The 19,550-nt window shown below is 47.4% G+C and overlaps 1 protein-coding gene across 1 annotated transcript in view; it reads right to left on the bottom strand.

Annotated features, from left to right (window-relative positions):
* The window catches only part of ATP6V0A2 (ATPase H+ transporting V0 subunit a2), a 721,136-nt gene that overhangs the window by 78,973 nt on the left and 622,613 nt on the right, over nt 1–19,550 (bottom strand). Inside the window, exon 14 of the mRNA XM_069619692.1 lies at nt 5,564–5,682. Coding sequence (XP_069475793.1) covers nt 5,564–5,682 — 119 coding nt within the window. The remainder of the gene's footprint in view (nt 1–5,563; nt 5,683–19,550) is intronic.

Below are 19,550 nucleotides of genomic sequence, written 5' to 3'. Positions count from 1 at the left end.
AGTGCTTAAAGATGGACAGCGCCGCCAGATAACCCTTAACTGTACCCACTTGCAAGCCCCTGTGGGCCAAAGAAAGTAAAAAGGATAGAACCATGGGGATGTCACATGCAAAAGGATCCACATTCTGAACTCTGCACCAGTCGCAGAACTTATGCCAACGGCAACGGTACAGAGACTTTGTTGCTGGCCTTCGGGCCGAAAGCAACACCTCCATCACGTCCTCAGGGAGGTCCCAATCCTTATACCTCAACCTTTCAGAAGCCAAGCGTGAAGGTTGAGGGATCTGACCTCTGGATGGAGAACCTGACCCCCCTCCCGTGAGAGCAGATCGTCTCGGTAGGGAAGACGACGTGGAGTGCAGATGGATAAGTCGAGAAGGTCCGGGTACCATGTCCTCCGAGCCCACGCCGGGGCAATGAGGATCATCCGGGAACCGACCTTCCGTAACCTCCGCAGCACTTGCGGGATGACGGGGACTGGAGGAAACGCGTACAGCAGCGGGAATGACCACTCCACCACGAACGCGTCTCCTAAGGCTCCTTTTGGAGGAAATTCCCGCGAGCAAAACCTTTCGCACTTCCGGTTGACACTGGAGGCGAAGAGATCCACTTGAGGGGTCCCCCAAAGGGCGAAGATCTCCAGGAGAATCTCCTGAGCCAACTCCCACTCGTGAGAGATCGCGCTCTGCCTGCTCAGAGCGTCCGCCGTCACGTTTTCGGCTCCGGCCAGATGAACTGCCGAGATCGAAACTTCCTGCTGGATGGCCCAGAACTCGAGCTGCATCGCCTCCCTGCACAGAGGAAGTGACCCTGCCCCCCCCTTTTTGTTGAGGTAGTGCATGGCCACTGTGTTGTCCGTCAGGATCAGGACATTCTTCCCTCGCACAGACGGCAGAAAAGCCTTCAGGGCTAGCCTGACGGCCCTCAGCTCCAACAGATTGATCTGGAGTCTGGACTCCGACGGAGACCAACGACCGCTGACTGTCAGCCCGTTGGCATGAGCTCCCCATCCCGTGAGGGATGCATCCGTCACGATCGTCACCTCCGGCCAGGGAAGCCAAAATGGAGCCCCCTTCATCAAGTTGCCTTCGACGGCCCACCACAGAAGGTCCCGGGCGATCGAGGACGGCACCTGAATCGAGTCCGACATCCTGCCGGAGGACTGCGACCATTGCGTCTTGAGTGCCCACTGCAAAGATCTCATCCGCAGGCGAGCCTCTGGCACCAGAAGAATGCAGGATGCCATGAGGCCGAGCAACCTCAAGAACTCGAACGCTGGGAGCGCCTGGGCATGCTGAAACTTGTGCACCATCTGCTGAATGTGAAGAGCCCTCACCTGGGGAGGAAAACACTGCCCCAGGGAAGTGTCGAGCACTGCTCTGATGTACTGGAGCCGCTGAGTTGGCGTCAAATGGGACTTCTTTAAATTGAGGGAGAAGCCCAGCCTGTGAAGGGAGCGACAGGTGACCGATAGATGATCCAGGACTTGCTCGGGAGAGCTCCCCCTGATCAACCAATCGTCCAGGTAGGGGTAGACGTGAATCCCCCCTTGCCTGAGATGCGCTGCCACCACCACCATGAGCTTGGTGAAAACCCTCGGGGTGGAGGTCAATCCGAACGGCAGGACCCGAAACTGAAAGTGCGAGTCGCCAACCGCGAACCTCAGGTACTTCTTGTGCTTGGGATGGATCGGCACATGGAAGTAAGCATCCTTGAGGTCGAGTGACACCAACCAGTCCTGAAGCTGAAGGGCCTGGAGGACTTGAGAGAGAGTAACCATCTTGAACTTGTCCTTCCTGAGGAGTTTGTTCAAACCGCGCAAGTCCATGATGGGTCTCAATCCCCCGTCTTTCTTCGAAATCAAAAAATAAGGGGAATACCATCCCTTGTTCCTCTCCGCTACAGGCAGCAGTTCTATGGCGCCTTTCTCCAGCAGGGCTTGAATTTCCTGCGCAAGGAGCGGATCCGGACTCTGCAAAGAGAGGTTCCCGGTGGATTGTCGCGAGGCCTGTGCCGAAAGGGAAGACAGTAGCCGTGGGTTATGATCTCCAGAACCCACACATCTGAAGTAATGGCTTGCCACTCTACAAGATGCTGCGCCAGCCTTCCCCCAACCGGCGAACCATGGGACATGGCCTCACGACTGAGTGGGAGCGGCTGCGGCGTTACCTGAGGGCAAAGAGACAACTGCCCGAGCGGCCTTGGCACCACGGGTACCCTGTCGTCCACCTCTTGTACCCCTGCGTTGGCCTCTTTGACTGCCAGCTCCTCTCGCTTTACTGAAGGATGAGTAATAGCGAAAGGAACCACCCCTCCACTGCTGTCCCCTAGGACGAAAAGGCGGAGGTTGGCGAACTGCAGCGCCCAACGACTTCGCTACACCTTTTGAGGTCTGCAACCTCTCAAGGCTCTCGTCAGCCTTGCTGCCAAAAAGGTGTTCACCGTCAAAGGGCATGTTGAGGAGCCGGGACTGCACATCAGGAGCAAACCCTGACTTCCGCAACCACGCAAACCTGCGTATCACGGTGCTCGCCGCCATGGACCTACTGACGCATTCAGCTAAGTCCAAACCCGACTGAACGGACTCACACATGGCATCCTTACCATCCTGGACCATAGCAAGGAAACCATCCCGTTCGTCCCCTTCGGGAATATGTTCAGCCGCTAACGCAACACAGTTCCACAGAGTGTGCGTGAAACGCGACAAGTCACAAATGGAGTTGGCCGCCTAAAGCGCCATACCACCAGAAGAAAACACTTTCTTCACCCAGCCATCAAAACGTTTGTCGTCCCTATCAGGAGGGATGGTAGGGTACGACGCCTGCTTCGCCGGGGCCGTGGCCGCCTGCACCACCAAACTCTCCGGAGTGGGGTGCCTGGTCAAGTAGCAGGGGTCGCCACTGGCTGGACGGTATTTTCGCGACAAGGATCTGCCCACCGCCGGGAGACTCTCCGGAGCAGTCCAAGCCGCCGCCACCCTTCTCTGTAAAGCCATATGGAACGGCAGAACCGGGTCAGTTGGGGGACCAACATCAAGGATGTCTGTCAGATCATCCTGCACAAACTCCCCTGGGGGAGCAGACCATCCCAAGTACTCAGAAACCCTAGCCATAAGGCGCCGGTACGAGGAATCAGCATGAGAGCCAGGCTCAGGCCTACAAAACTCCACCTCCGGAGAGGTGTCCAGTCCACTGGCATCATGCAGTGACTGTCTCAACTCGTCAAACTGACTATGGCCCGAGACAATTTCATCCGGAACCTGACTAGGAACCAGGCCATCAGAATCCTCATCCGCCTCTGAAATATAGTCCAGGTGGCGAAAAGAAGGCACTCGAGAGTGCTTGCTCTTAACCAGAGCCTTCCTAGGGGGTCCACCCGTGCCCTGGGGAACCTCCGACACGAAAGGCGTCGATGGCGTCGAGCGAATCGGCGCCAGCGTCGAGAGAACCGGCATCGGCGCCGAGAGGATCGGCGTCGACGTCAGATGCAGCGCCTCCAGAATCGGTGGCGTCGACACAGCCCTCGAGGCCGGAGCCCCGAGCGTGTCCCTCGACGACCTGAGCGTCGACGGCATCGACGACTTCCTCGGAGCCAGAGCCTCGAGAAAGCCTGTCGACGCCCTCGACGCCACAGACGTCGATGCCTTCTTCGAAGACCTCACAGGTGCACACGGTCTCGAACGCGTCGTGGACCGGGACCTGGAACGGGTACGTCGAGAACGAGTCCCCTTGTCCGAACGGGACCTCTCCCGTGACTCGTGCCGACCACTCTTGCGAGCGGTGTCTCTCGACCTCACACGACCGACCCCACTCGGGGGCGCGGACGGCTGAGTACCCTGCGACTCAAGAATCGCCAGCATCTTCTTCCCGAAGGAAGCCCATTCCTCCGGCGTCGCACGGCTGGAGGGGTAAGCGACGTGCCGGGCAGAGCCCTCCGAAGAGGACCTGGAAGACGACCGGTGTCGGCGCTTCCGAGAATGCCTCGAAGAGGCTGAGAAGTGGCGAGACCGACTCCTAGAAGGAGACCCACGAGACTTCCGACGATGACACGGAGAGTCACCCCTCGAATCATCCGTCGAAAGCCCAGCAGACTTCGACTTCCGGGGCTTGGACACCCGACCTACCGACAACTTCTTCTTACGTTCGCGTAAGGCTTTGGACGTGAGCGACTGGCAGTCGATACAGTCATCCGTGTCGTGGGCCTCCCCGAGGCACCAGAGGCAGGCGTCGTGCGAGTCCGTCACCGACATCTTGGACCCACACTCCCCGCACTTCTTGAAACCCGGACGCGGGGTCGAAGACGAAGTAGACATCTTCTGAAGGATTTTCACAAACGAACAGGTTCGAAGAACCGAGAAGAACAGAACTCCAAAGAGTCGAGGCGTTTAAACCGAGAAACACGAAGCAACACGTTCGCGGAAAAAACGGAACTGAGGCTATGGGCGTCGTGCGTCCTACTTATCACATCGGATGACGTCGGACGAGGTCCTCGACGACGGCGCATCGACGTCATCGACGCAGGACGCAGAAAAAGTTTCCGAAGCAGCACAGCTGTGGTGATTACATGTCATAGATATGGAATACGTCGGAGGACCCAATCCCCTCGAAAATACAGGTACCATTCAGTACACCACCAAGACCTTTCTTGAGCGAACATTAGAGTAGGATACCCTAAGGAAGCTCCAGAGGCAGAAGTTAGATTAGGCTGTTAGGGCAATGTGGTGAAGCTTCCACGTGCAAATATTGGAAATTGCCTATGACTTTTATATATTGTGTTCAATTTGCTCATCTCATTCAACAAATTGGTTTATTGATACTGGTTATATGTTCTCAAAGCAATAAATCATTTGCCAAATCAATGGAAAAACATGTGCTAAGAGGAAATCTCTGGTTAAGAGTTTTCATAACGAAGTTTGGGAAATGGTAGCATGTGCCTGCCTCGCCACATCCATCCGGACTTACTGGAAAAGTTTGTTGCTACTCATATCCTTCTAAGAGTAACAATCCAACCTATCAGTCAAATTACATTCCACAAATTCTCAATATTTTAAAGCTTCAGACTCGAATTTCTCCCTCTAAGTTGTCCACACACTATCGTTGCACTGTGGGTTTTGGCTGAACTGTTTGAAGTGTCCACATTTCTACTATCCTCTGATTAATTTATATTAAAATGTTGACTGCGGTTTAAAATATAAACCAGACAGGTCAGGTACTATGCATGACGCCTCACAAGTAGTTATTCAGAATGAATATAAACAATGGATTTACTTTACACACACCCTATTGCTCTACAAATACATAAAGAAGAAATGAGACGGCTGGAGATACTATACAGGGAATTTTCATTTATATATTTTGCTTTACTTGTGAGTGGCCTGCACAATATCTAGTGATATTTTTTTTAATGAATTTCAGTCAAACATTACCGATCAGTAATTGAATACATAACAAAAAGGACACTGAAGATATTTTTGTCAAGATAAACATGTAGGCATCAAAAACATAAATGCCCTAGTATTATAAGTCGATCACAATTGTGAATGTAGTTTTTATCTCTATACTTACAGATGGTTTAAGGCTCCCAGACAGATTCCAAAAGACATGTGTGCCACTCCAATGATGATGGACATTTTCATTTTGAAAGAGTTCAAAAAGGTTAGCCGATTGTTTGCCAGGTTCCATATCTAGCACCAAGACAGAGCAGAAGACACCTTAGAAAGTACAAGTAACATGGAGTGCAGATTCAGTATTTGAAGATGCAGCATATCCTACTGCTTGGTTTTAACTGGGTCTCTTCGTAATACCAAAGCTTAGGCTGGAACAATGGGTAGGATGTGTTAATTGGGGAATGGGTAAGCAATGTTCCCTTATCATAAGTCTGCTTCCCTTTAATTCCCAGAAAGTATGCTAGCAGGCAATGCTGGGAGGAATAGCCACAATCGAGGTCAAACAGCAGGCCTTGTTAAGCTTGGAAAATTGGAAATCTGCTTGCGAGTTAGCTGTTGTTCAGTACTGTGACCATAAAACATGCCAGAGGCCGACATAGGTAAACTACAGATGTAAAAAACACAGACACGTGTCACAAAAGGCACAGCAAGCATCTTGGGACTGATGTTTGTCGACCAAAATCATTCAAATTTACAAATACTTATTTGAATTAGATGATTAAGCAGCAACTGTTAAGGGAACTATGAGGACATCATGAAGGACAGACAACAGATTCCAAGTTTATTAACTTAAATGTCAGGATGGAAAAAGGCCTAACTTGCCCTATACTAAGGCGGGATTTCCCTACCTAAATAAAACAAAGGAAAGTCTGAGTCAAAGAGTTCAACTTAGGAATCAGTCTGTGTCCAAATCTATGCTTGACCTCACATCTAATCTATACAATGTGTAGGGGGGATGTGAACAACAATGAGAAAACAGTGTTCAACATAAGGTTCTGAGCTTCTTCCAGCCCATAGCTTCCTTTCAGCTCCCTTCCCCTAATAAAAAAAACTGTCCCACACCGAAAAAAAAGGTCATAGGATTTCCTTTCTTGGATTTAAAATTCAATAATCTTTTCAGATCTTTGGGTCTCCTTCCCCAAGTTCCAAATCACATAATGTAAATTACCTTAAAATGAAAAGCTTCTAGTCAGGACTCAGGGTTCCCTTCCTGAAGTTCCAAGTGCCACAATTCCAAAAGAAACACAAAATGTCCTCATCTTCCACTGTTTAGTTAATGGTGTTTTCAAGTGAACAGTTCAGATAATTTTGTAGCTTTCAAACATGTTGAAAAAGTCACTGTAAATCAGGCTTCAGTATCCTTTGTTTGCCTTTTCTTTTCAAATCATGTTATATTTCAGTATACTGTGGTTGGTTTATAATTCTATTAATTTTAGCACAAACATATGATGGTTTGCATTTGATATTTTGTTTTTATATTTGATATTTTATTTCTATCGCGCTCGTACACAAGTGTTTCAGAGTGCGACAGGGCAAGGGAGACAAAACAACGATCTTACTAGACCCAGTGACATTGAGAACGCGCAAGTGCATGGGAGAGGGAAAGGGGAAAAGTGCATGGAAGGATGGGGGTGGAAAGTGCGGAGCAAAGGAGAAACAGATAAAATAATAATAAATAATAATAAAGGCAACAAACAGTGGTAGTGCAGCCAGCAAGCGGCGAGTGCTGGGTTTAAGGCAGCAGATAGGGTAGGTCTGTTAAGTGCAGGAAGAAAATGGGGGGGGGCTAGGGAGACTGCATTGGTACAGATACTGACCCCAGTGCAAGGGGTGGCCCGGGGGAAGTGCGGGAGGGTGGCAGGGTGAGCAGGTACCTGGGCCGGAAGACAGAGGGTAGGCCAGGTGCACGCTACCGAGAGAGAACAGATCAGCAGGGGAGATGCGGGGGGGGGGGAGAAGGCAAAAGCAAAAAGGAAGGTCTTGAGGTGCTTCCGGAACCTGAGATGGTTCTCCTCAAGTTTCATAGTGGCAGGGAGGCTGTTCCAGAGGGAGACCCAAGCCGAAGACAGATCTACCCCCATTGAAACTTTCCTTCCTCCTTTAGATTTCCACTGTTTAATTCTGTTTAGCAGAAAGGTTTTAATTCAATTCAGTGTTCAATAATTGGTTCTCTTGGATTAGGGTTTGCTTTCCCTTCATATAAAGTTAAATAGTCGTTTGTTACACTTTAAATTAATAGTTCAATGTGCAGAGATCTTCGAACGTGACAAAATATTCCCCTTCGTTCAATAATAGACAAATAGAACTGTTAGTTTCACTTTAATTGAATAGTTCGGTGTTCAGAGACTTTAGAAAAACATGTTCCTTGCCACACGCGACCACTCTGATAGAAAGTATTTCCCTTTGTTGTATAATTATCACATATAGTTGTTTGTTTCACTTTAAATGAACCGTTCATTGTTCTGAGACCTTCAAAAACATGTTTCTTGCTACACGTGACCACTCCGATACGATGAATTTCAGGAAAGGCTTAAATTCACACACGTGCTCCGGGTTGCTCAAGCTGCAGAAACTCACTGGTCGCTTTCTTTGTTTGTACTGCAGCGCGGATCACACAGCATTCTTCCTTCAGTGCTGGGGCTCTAGTTCCTCTGCCCCTCAGACACTCCTTGGGGGGCGGTCCACCACACGGGAACAAGCACGTTGAATAGAAAGGAACGAGGCAGCCTTCCAGCACGGCTCCCTCCACCTTTCCTAGTCTTCTACAGCGAGTCCCCACTCCCACGCCATGCTGCACTATCCTCTGCTGCCTGAACCTGCATCCTGGTCCTTCTCCTGTCGTTCTCTTCTGACACTGGGTTGGGCTCCATTTGTACCCTGCAGCCGCTTGACAGGCTGCAGGTGTGGATGATTATTCAGCCCTGTCTGATTCCCATTAAAGGGACATGCCTGACCTTCACTGCTCTTAGCAGGCATATTCCTCTTCCCTGTACTAGAGTGGTAAAATATCAGTCTTCATTGCTCTTACTGGCCTCTTCTTTGTCCCAGTACTGTCCAGTGTCAATTGTGGGGAAATGAGGGGAGCTGGCATACAATACCCATTAAGGTTAGGGAAGGGTTGGTTGTCACTAGGGAAAGGGGGATATCCTCTCTAACCCAAGGGACCCGTATTCTTTCTCACCCTCCTTCTGGATCTTCGAGGCTCGTCTTTTCTCCTGATATTATTCTAACCAAAGGGAATGGGGTAACAATATCCCAAAAAGGCTTCTGGGATCTGGGTTTCATTACAGCATTAAAAAAAGGAAACATTGCGTCTCACCTGAGGACATTTCATTCCCCTTCCCCAGGAACCCTCCACCCTGATGAACCTCCCTCTCTTCTCCGCCCCCAGGGTTGGGATCCAATAGCATTGGCCTTTGCCTGGCCACCTGCGCAGATGATCCTAGGGAAGTAGATGTAAGGATGTCTTCAGGTTTCTCACAGAACACATTATGAAACCCCTCTTTGGACATCTCCACCTCAGGAATGGACACAATTGAACATTCTTTTAGAAAATACAGTGCCAGGTTTTTTCTCCTTCGGTAGCAATAACATTTACCTACTAATGGAGAGGGGTAGAGATCTTTTTGAGTCAGAAGAAAATACCACCCCGACTATGGCAAGAACACTTTTTGATGAAACCAGAGCCACTGTTAGGCAGATCAATAAAGCATGGTGTAGATAGGACTGGGTAGGACAATGGATACCTACTTCCATTGGGACCACAAGGAGAATGCATGCCTGGATTTCTAGCCACCCTAAACCATAGTAAAACAACAGAGTCGTAGATACTGCATGCCACATGTCTTCCAACAGCAAAGAATGATTCCTTGAGTCTCTACAAAGCACTAAATAAAGTAGAACAAAAGACGAATACCTAGTTCGGAGCCAAAACAGAAAGGGTATCCAGAGATGGCAAGTCCTTGGGTGAACACACTGCAGTGTAAAAGTGTGATGATGCCCATCAGCGTATGCAGAGGTAGGGCCTTATATCTACGCCGCCAGCATGTAAAAAGGACAAGCTATTAAAAAGAACCAGAGATTTGGATAAGGAACCCTCCGGAAGTGGGACCGCTTCTTGCTCCAAACATTTGCACAACTGTAGAAAGGTGGATTCCAAATCCTCCAATGATCTTACCTTAAGATCCTTTACACCAGTTTCTGTGCAGGTGAACGGTGTACCAGTTGTAGAAGAAAAGTAAAAGAGGGAGGTGAACTGGACCCCCTCAGTGTTAACGAGAATAATGAAGGGATGCCCAGGTCAAGGCCCAGTTAACGTGAGCTGAGATTGTTCAAAGTACGACTTGACTGTCACATTGTTCAGCAGCAAAGCATTGGTGCCCGAAGGTCACCCGGTACAAAGTTCAGGCGGGACGTGAAAACAATTAGTAATCTTCCCAGGCACTGCGGGCAGAGATATTGATTAGCAGTTCGGCGATGACCCAGAGCCTGCTTCCAAAGAGGCAGCAGACATTAAATTCAAGCCTTTACCTAGACTGCTGCAAAGGTTGTAACGAGTAGAGCTGGTGGGGGACCCTTTGGTAGATATAATGAGGGCAAAGGTGCAAAAAGATGAGCAGACAACAATTACGAGATCTTACCTCATAGAGGTGGCCCATAGTCCTCATGCCTGCACAAACTGAAAAAACTGCGCTTACGGCAGTGCACCGAGGGCCAGGATTTAAATGTTCTGGCTTCCTCAAGATTCCAGGGCGTTTTGGATACTCCTCCTCATCCACACTCTCTGGAACGTACAGGTCCGCAACATGTCTCGGGTTGCTTGAGTTTCCATGCAGAGAAGACCTGGCCTAGCAGTTGTAGAGAAGCCACAACGCTCACACCATAAAAAATACAACCCATTAGGGAAAAAGGCATAGCACACCTCTTGCAAGGAGAACAAGGTTTATTTCCATAAAAAAAGACAAAGACGCGCCAGCAAAGGACTCTGCTGCCACGGAGTGTGCTGACGAAATCAGCATGTACGATAGCTTATAAAGGATGAAAGCCTCACAGCTGACCTACATCATATAGGTTACAAATCCATGTAGCTGGTTGGCGAGACCCTATATATAGGCTGCCTGCTCTGTATGGGATGCCATTTCATTGGTCCCAGCTTCTTCTGTCCATCTTCTGCCATGTGTTGATCTTCTCTGCACATCATCGGGCGCAAGGTTCCTAACTGGCAATTATAAGCCCAAATCATAGCATTCCCTATCTGTGGCCTAATGTGCACCTGGTACTGCAGACATGGGGGCAGAGGATACTCTTGAGGTCACGATAACTCTAAAACCCAGCTCGATACCAGAAGCGGCAGTGCCGTTCCAATTTGTCCCACCACTGTCGTAAATGTGTTACTTTCCCTCCCAGGCACCATGCATCACAAATCACAGGGGTCCAGAAAATTCTGCTGTGATCTTTCTGATAAATTGGTGATCCAACAGTTTTATGGCTGGTACTCTGGAATGCCGCGGTCTTGGGACAGGGGCATTTGGGCACTATAACTTAGGGTTTGGGCTGGGGAAGGTCAGAGGCTCGTGCCCTGCTTCCCGTGGGATAATTCCTTGCAAGGAGCTCTCAGGCCCTGCATGGCCTTGCAGGGCGCATTCCTTCTGGGATACGAAGGAAACAAAGGTTTATGACTTTCCGCGACCTTGGTCTTTCTCACTACTGCTTATACTGCAACCCGACCCTGAATGCATTCGCACATCTCTATGTTCTGAGTCTGGGCCTACTGACCTGGTTGCAACGCAGCACTAGGCCTCAATTTCAAAATGGCAGCTGCTTTCTAAAATGGCGATTCACTCCCAGCGCGAGCGATACCTAAACAGATCATATCTACCCAGAAGGCAGCATCTATCGACACCCTCCTCCCCCTATTACCTCTCCAGGCATCTACAACACATTCATAGGCCTCTGCCTCCTTTGGAACCTTTTGGGAGCCTGGGCCGATAGCCCCGCTTCCCAACATTCTTCAGACTGGGCTGCTCCAGCTGGTGGCAGTATCTGACAGATTTGCATATAGCTGTACCCCGTTTGCAATGCCGCAGACAGGCTAAAAAACAGTGATGTGGAAGGTTGCCGAGAGCAGTACAAGTGGTACCGATTTATTCAAAACTGTTTGCCCCTCACTTTTTTGGCTCTAGTTTGTCTCCCTGTGAGAGAGAGGGTACGCCCAAACGTGGGTCCCTTGCTCGATGCGCCATAGGGCATCAAGCTGCACCTAACAACAAGACAAACATGTCTGGGGTTACTTGTGTTTCCATGCAGAGGGGAGCTGGCTTAGGAGTTTGGGCTGGCTGGCTCCCATGCGTGGAAGTACCCGACTGATTCGGCTGGGCCCCTTTTGCAATGGCGCAGACAGGCTAAAAAAACAGCAGTGTGGAAGGTTGCCCAGAGCAGTGCCAATGGTTCGGATTTATTCAAAACCTTCCACCAATTACTTTTTTGGCATAACTCACCAGTCTGCCAGCAATCTGCAGACTTATTGCAGTGTACTATCGCTGCTGGCCAGGATTTAAAAGTTCCGGCTTCAGCAGGCTTATGGGGCAAGATACTTCTCATCATGCCCACTCTCTGCATCTCACAAGTCCACCAACAATCTGCAAAAACTGCACTTCCAGGGTTGCACTTAAACTCACTTGAGCTCCCATATTGTGAATGTTTGGCCGAGAACCACCTGCTAAACCTAGCAGCCTTGCAATCCTTTTGGAGGGTGATCGCATTCTTATGATGTTCGAACCTAGCAGCCTCATTATGAATTTGGTGGTATCGTGGAGGTAATACCACGAAAATGCCACCAAACGGAATTACTGTTACCACCACTTGATCGGGGGTAATTACCACTGGATTACAAGTGGTGGTAGGAGGTGTTACTCCCCATTAATTGGAGTCCGTAGGACTCCATCGGGATTTCAGCAGTATTACCACCATTGGTAATAATGCTGATTTGGCTGTTTTTTGGCATTAAGGCAGAGGAATTACCTCCAGCATTATCTGACTTACTTCTAAACCTGTAGTTTGTTCCGACAAACCATGCCATGGGTATCCAGAAGTATCTGTAAAATAGAATATATTTTGTTTTGCTTCCTGAGCATCATCCAGCATTTTCTCCAATTATAATAAGTCTGGAATCGGATTAGTAAATTAACACAGTCCTTGAATATGTGGAAAGTGCTTTTTGGCATCGTGAAATAAATATTGTTGCAAAACGGTATTTACTCCAGCGAAATAAAAAAAGACATGCCTAGCCTCTGTGTGCCTTAGAATCTGACCACACATTGGGGTGGACCCAAATAAAGTCAGGCTTACTTGTTTGGGAGTGTTTCTTCATCTTTGTGCTGGCTGCCTGTAAAAGGGCTAATGGTAATACAAGGAAGAGGCAGACTGTGTCTAAGTATGGCATTGAGATATATAGATTTTGCCAGAAGGTCTGCTTCATACTCTGGATAAAGGAACAACAGAGCCTTCAGATCCTGATCCCTGACAGAGCTGAAAGTCTTTGCTGAGCCTGTCTTGATGCATTTCATGTGCTCCTCGTTTTTCCAAAAAGGTCATGTTTATCTAAAGGCATGTCGAGAATTTGGGTCTTGACTTCAGGTCAAAGGTTTGTGGGCTTCATCCAGGCTGGGCACCCAAGTATCACCCTGTTTGACATTAGTCCGAAGCCTGTGTCTGCTGCGTCCACAGCAGAATCTATTGCGTGGCATAAGGCATCTTCTCCTTCCTTAATTATGGCCCTTGCTTCCTCTTGCATCCACAAATGTGTTTGTTTTGTCTCAGAATGTTCCATTATACCCGATCTTAATTACAAGTGTGCTGGCTATCCTTATCATGCTTTGTGGCCTATCGCGTCAAGCTTTCTTTGCCCTTTTCCTGGTGGAGTTTGCAAGGCTGTCGCAGAGCTGAGGGAGTAATGTCTGGCTGCTGCCGTCACTACAGAATCTGGTTTCGGATGGTCCCAGAGACAGCGAGAGGCAGAGTTAGGTTCTATAGATTGTTTCACTTGTCTGGCTGTTAGTCAGTGCCAATATAGGAGTTTTACAGATTGCGCCCCCACTCCCAAATGACATTCAGCATTGGGATGGCAGTTACAGTGTACCACACTTGTCCCTATGTTCATAAAGAACAGACTTTCTCTTCTGTAGTAACTTGAAGGTCGGCAAGCATTGACGCCTTCAAACATCATGGTGTGAACACTATCGTCAAGTAGGAAGACCCCAACCAGAAGAATTTTGTTTCGTCATCTTAGGGATCATGTAATCATCCTATTCCTCTCATGACTGGGACCTCTTGCTGGAGCTCATCCTACTCTGGTTTGTGTCTCGGGTGGAGGTCCTCTGATCATATGGTCCATCTTAAGGGTAATGATCACCCTGAATCTTTCTTCAGTTGTTATTGGCCCCCACCGGAGCATAACAAGGGTAAGAGATGGTAACCTCTATTACAGAACCCCCTCCCGCCTCCCCTTGGACTACAATGTCATAACATGCCGAAATCACAAAACAGGCTGAAAAAAAACAAAGCAGTCAAAGAAAGTGCTAAGACTCTTGCAGTAAACATTGTACTGGTGCAATGTTGGCTACGGGAAAAACTCTGCATTAAGGACGTTTGTTGAGAGAGAATCATCAAGCTTTGCAATAGTGGTTAAGGCCCGCGCCTGACCAATTGTTTACAATGGGCTGCCTACATTTCAAGTTTCCAGCTATGCCAAATGGCATTAGGGGTGGGCTATTCTGTCTGGTAATGGTCTGCTGTCCCAGTTAATCGACAGAGCGAAGCAAGGGCATTAGCGGATATACCAGGCTTTTATCAGATGGTACAGCCGACCTGCAAGGCCATTACGGATTTAGCATCAATCACAGGTGTCAAAATGCAGGGAGAAATGATAAAAAGGAGGGTCATAGCATGCACACTCAGCGTGTCATCTGCAACCCAGACAGTAAGGCAGAAACTGTGGGAACGTGGCATGGTAGCATTATCGGTGAGTCTCTGGACAGGAGATGGAGAGGCATAATGTGTTGTCAATCAGCTGCAAGGGTGCCAAATTACAATGTATGTACGCTCTGCACTATTTATTATATTTAGTTAATTACGATACACTCTGCACTATTTAATGAATTACACTCTGCACTGAGGAATTGAAAGTTACTCGGTCTGTACAAATGAAAACATTTTGAGCAAACCATTTCTTTGGCTCCTAATATACCAGATAGTAACATCTCATACAGCGACTGGGCTCAGTCTATCCTTGAAGTTCTGACTAACCCTGGAAAACACGATTTCCTTCATTCTTCTCATCATCAAACTATGTTTTAGCTTTATTTGTATTTTTTCAAGGTTTGTATAAACCTGCCACATTGTAAAATAAAAATAAAAATAAATACATCTGCAATATACATAGAACATAGTAACTGTATATTTGTGAAGGCCTATCATGATTCATATTTTATATCTAAAATTTCCAAAAGATCATTACAGCAATACACAAAGAGATCTGGCTCCCACTTTCAATCCTGCTCCAAAGATTAAGATTTGACATCCTCCAAAAATATTAACTTAACAGTGAAAATGTAAAACATGCTTGGAGTGTAATTGGGGGCAGACCCAAAATACATGTTCGAAGGTTTCCTCTTCTGTGGCATCTTCACAATATTTACATGTTCTTAAACTTCTGAGACTATTTGCACAAAAACCACTTACTTCCCAGAGTAGGAAATAAATGTAACCTAAATCTGAAGAAATGAATTCTCAGCGCTTTGTTCTGTGCTTTCCTTGGATATAATGGACAATTACCTAACTCTTTCTCTGTGATGAGAGATATCTGAATAATGTATATTTGATGATCTGGGATCTGGTTTGAATCCAATCCCCCCAAAAGTGGTTTCTTTTTGATCCTAGATGGAAATTCGATTAAATCTTGATCAATGGTCTCCACATTTTTTAAGATGTCCGTTTTATTTATGACCCAATTATTTGACAGAGGGCAGGATTCTTTCACTAGTGATTCATGAAGCCTAGTGAACAAAGGGCAAGGAGGGGGCTTTGTTTACATAGAATACTAAAGACTTTCAGTTGATGTAGGCCTGTAGAGATTCTAGTTCAAACTCAAATTTTACGATTGATGTTGGAACTCCGGCAAAATGTCCTATCCATTATTTTCAACGGAGTCGCAAATCCTCTAATCATAATATTAATTTTTGACACCTACCGTAAAGATGTTTTGTCTTATGGTATTTTCACATTTCCACCAGTTCCAGCTGCATGTTGTTAATAAACCAGCTGAATTTCGGATATCTATTTATTTTAGGACTGGAAATTAAAATGTTTGATTTTGAAGGATTAATTTCCAGATCCAAACCCTGCATGTAGTTTATAAGAGTTGTTAACAATCTCTGAAGTCCAACAGGCATTTGATCTAATAATACAATATCACCTGCGTAAGCTTATGACAGATATGCAGAGGCCCCGATTTTGGTGAAAAGGCATCACAGAATGTAAGAGCTCTCCTCAAAGCAGCTATATATATATGAGCCAAGTCACACATTCCACAATGCCACATAGTGGTGTGAGAAACCTGAAGGTGTCTGACTTAATAGTCCCCAGGGATCTGTCATCCAGGTGGCCAGGACGCGGCCATCGCTATTGGATCCAGTTCCTGGGGGTGGACCAGTGAGGGAGGATCACCCGGGTAAGGTGTCCTCGGGGAGTGGAAGTCGGACACCAACGGGTAAGACAAGGTATCCTCCCCCGCCCGCGAGTCAAACCATTTCCGCGAGCATGCTGTGTATGCAGAGAAACGGAACTGAGGTAATGGGCATGGTGTGTTCTATTCATACTGTCATCAACTTCATGTCCGGGCGTGGGAATGGTAACCATCGATGGACATCAACTTGCTGCCGCACAGCGTCCTCTGTTGGTGAAAATAATCGAGACTGCAAAGCAGGATACAAATATATCCAAGATAAGGAATACGTGGGAGGTGTGAGAAACCTAATGGTATCTCTCCGACTAGTCCCCAGGGATCTGTCATTCAGGTGGCCAGGACATGGCCATCGCTATTGGATCCTGTTCCTGAGGGTGGAGCAGTGAGGGAGGATCACCTGGAAAAAGGGTCCTCGGGAGTGGAAGTAGGACACCAACGGGTAAGACGAGGTATCCCCCTTCTTATACCGTTTCCCCATCCTACCCCATAGGACACTCAAACACTCTGCCCCCCCCCCTTTTCCGACACAAACACTTTTGACTATCACGAAAGACGACGGACTAACACCAAAGCCATTTACCAGACATGTACCAACGACAGGGTCAGGCAAAGTCAGTCAATTGACCAGAATCACACACACATACGCATGACTGCCCTTTGCCTTCCCCACAGGGATAAAAGGTAGAGCACGCAAGCACAATACGAGCAAGGCAGACCGCACGACGAGCACAGCAGTTCAAGAGGAGGAGAAAGATGGCACGAACCGAGAGGGTGACAAGGAGAGTCGCGACTTTGCCCTTTCCAAGCCGGGCCCATGAAACCTCCACAGGAGGAAACGTTAGACCCCATACAATAGAGTGTGTTGCAGCAGATGTCAACGGTACACAAGACCCTCCTCCACTGATAACCAAGCCGAGGGGAGACGCTTGCCACTGTGGTACCGCCCTTGACTCCAGAGAATAAAAAATCTGAGCAGTTCATTACAGCCGGTGAGTTGAGGGGAGAACCGATAAGAAACCAAAATGTGTTTGAACAAAAGTAGCAAAACAGCTAATTGAAGAAAGTACAAAGAACTTATTTTTGACGAGAGGGGAAAGCGGCTACAGGGGAGTCGGGCACCATGTAGGTGCTCGCTTGAGAAACGATGGGCAATACCCTGTGGTAGAAACTACCGTTAACAAAAGGCTTTGGTGGTCATATGGGGGTCTAGCAAAATGCTCCGTACAGTCGAAAGTCTTTGACCGGCAAACGAAGGTTAAGCTAAGGGAAGTGAATCCCTCATTTTGTGAACTGCAAAAGCTGGCTAGAGTGAACCTGCTGGAGGGATGCCGATGAACGGGGGCAAAGTCTGAAGTACCAATATACAGTGTGTTGACAAGAGTGAACCCGTCAGAGGGATGTCCACAGTGAACTGTTTAGAAAGACATTAAGATTTGTAAATGGCAAAGATTAAATTGTGTCAAAAGCCGTAGTGAACCCAACGGAGGGAGGCTGACATTCGAGAGGGGTCTGAGCCCGGAAGAGGGGGACGCAAGGGTGAAGAACCATCACTCTAAAGACGAGAAGAAAATAACTTTTATTTTTCTGTTTTGAATATATCAGGCTCTCGGAAGCAAGAGATTGAAAACCGAAGGTCCCGATATCGAAAGGAACTTTCTGGGGATCTGAGCCTGAAAGAGGAGGATCCAGGGTTGAAAAGGTATCACCCAACATGCAAGCAGAAAGGAACATGTGTTTATCATTTTTGGAACACATCAGATCCTCGGAGGCAAGAGACTTTTTGTAGAAACGTGACTGAAGGTCCTGATAGCCCGATAGTTGAAAGCGGAACTGTTAGCTTGTGCTGGTAAAGCTCGAGCGTGTGCTGTGCTCTGGAGTCCTACCTTGTTCCGTGCTCAAAGTGTGGGGAAGGGAGACCACGACTACAGCATTGTGATTTATTATTTGTGAATACTTCTTTCTTTCCAAATCATTTGTCATTGATGGTACCACAATCCCAGTACTCAAACAAGTGAAGACACTCGGTGTCTACTTAGACGCCACCTTAACAATGTCCAAACAAGTTAACACACTAGCCTCCTCTACCTCCTACACCTCCAAACTCATCTCCCTCAGTCGTAAATTCCTCTAACCTAATAACTGTGTTACATTAGCAAGAGCACGCATACTCTCCAAGCTCGACTATTGTAACATTCTCTTCCTTGACACTACCAAAACTAACATAGCCAAACTTCAACTCATGCAGAATAAAGCTCTCTGTGCTGCCCTAGGCATAAAAAAATCTGAACACATCAACATCAGGAGAGACAAACATTGGCTCCCCATCCAAGCCAGGATACTGTTCAAAACTCTTAGCATTACACACAAATGCACTGCAAATAAAGCCCCCAAATACCTCACCGACACAGTCCTGATGAAATCTCAGACCAGACTCCTCAGATCCAACAATAATTCACAACTCGAAATCCCTCGATACAAAAGAGAGAAACCCGGGGGCAGTAGCTTCAGGGTCCTTGCTCCTAAACATTGGAACTCCCTACCTACCAATATCAAGAATGAAACATCCTACCCACAATTAAAATAAATACTGAAAACTTGGTTATTCAATCAACACTAAGCTGAAAGACGACCACAAAACTTGCCTGACTAACCGCTACCGCTCATTGTAAATACTCTGTATGTAACATTACCATTGTCTTCTCCATATTATTGTATTATAATTAAGATTGTATTTACCCATTGTCTGTAACTACGCTGTGATACCTGTGTGTCTGGGCGTATTATAAATGTAATAAATAAATAAGATAAATAAAAACAGCCATTAGCAAAGCTGCCAGGACAACTACATACCTGGTTTCACCCTTACTGGAGAAAAAGATTTGCTTCACCGACAGTTTGGAACTGCATTTCTTACTGATCTAGGAACTTTCAAGCTCAAAATGTACCCTTGCACAGCTACACCTATTCCTACTCATTATTCATTAACAATCTAGTACAGAGCACATACTTGGAAGAATATTAGCAAAACTGCTATTTATCGTAAAAATGTTATCAGCTATTGCCATCGATCCTCCCCAAGAGCCACCACCAGCTTGAGGACCTACACAACAAAAAAGCGCAGTACTTCCAAAGTCAACGAAGAGGACCAAGAAGATGAGGTAGAGGAGTGCCAACCTCTAGCACCCAGAGAGAATCATGGGTGTGGCAGTTCTTTATCACTGTTTGGAATGTACCAAAGGCTAAAGCTACCAAAGTGAAATGCGCTGAGTGCAACGTTGTACTCAGTTTCAGACTACCTGGACAGTACTCCTACGGGACCACCTCCATGCGATGCCACACCAAATCCAACCACCGCAATGCTCTC

This window comes from Ambystoma mexicanum, chromosome 10 (genome assembly GCF_040938575.1).
Source record: "Ambystoma mexicanum isolate Mex_15411 chromosome 10, UKY_AmexF1_1, whole genome shotgun sequence".
Classification (NCBI taxonomy): domain Eukaryota; kingdom Metazoa; phylum Chordata; class Amphibia; order Caudata; family Ambystomatidae; genus Ambystoma; species Ambystoma mexicanum.
Note: the sequence above shows the minus strand (reverse complement) of the source record. Positions and strands in the feature narration are given on the sequence as shown.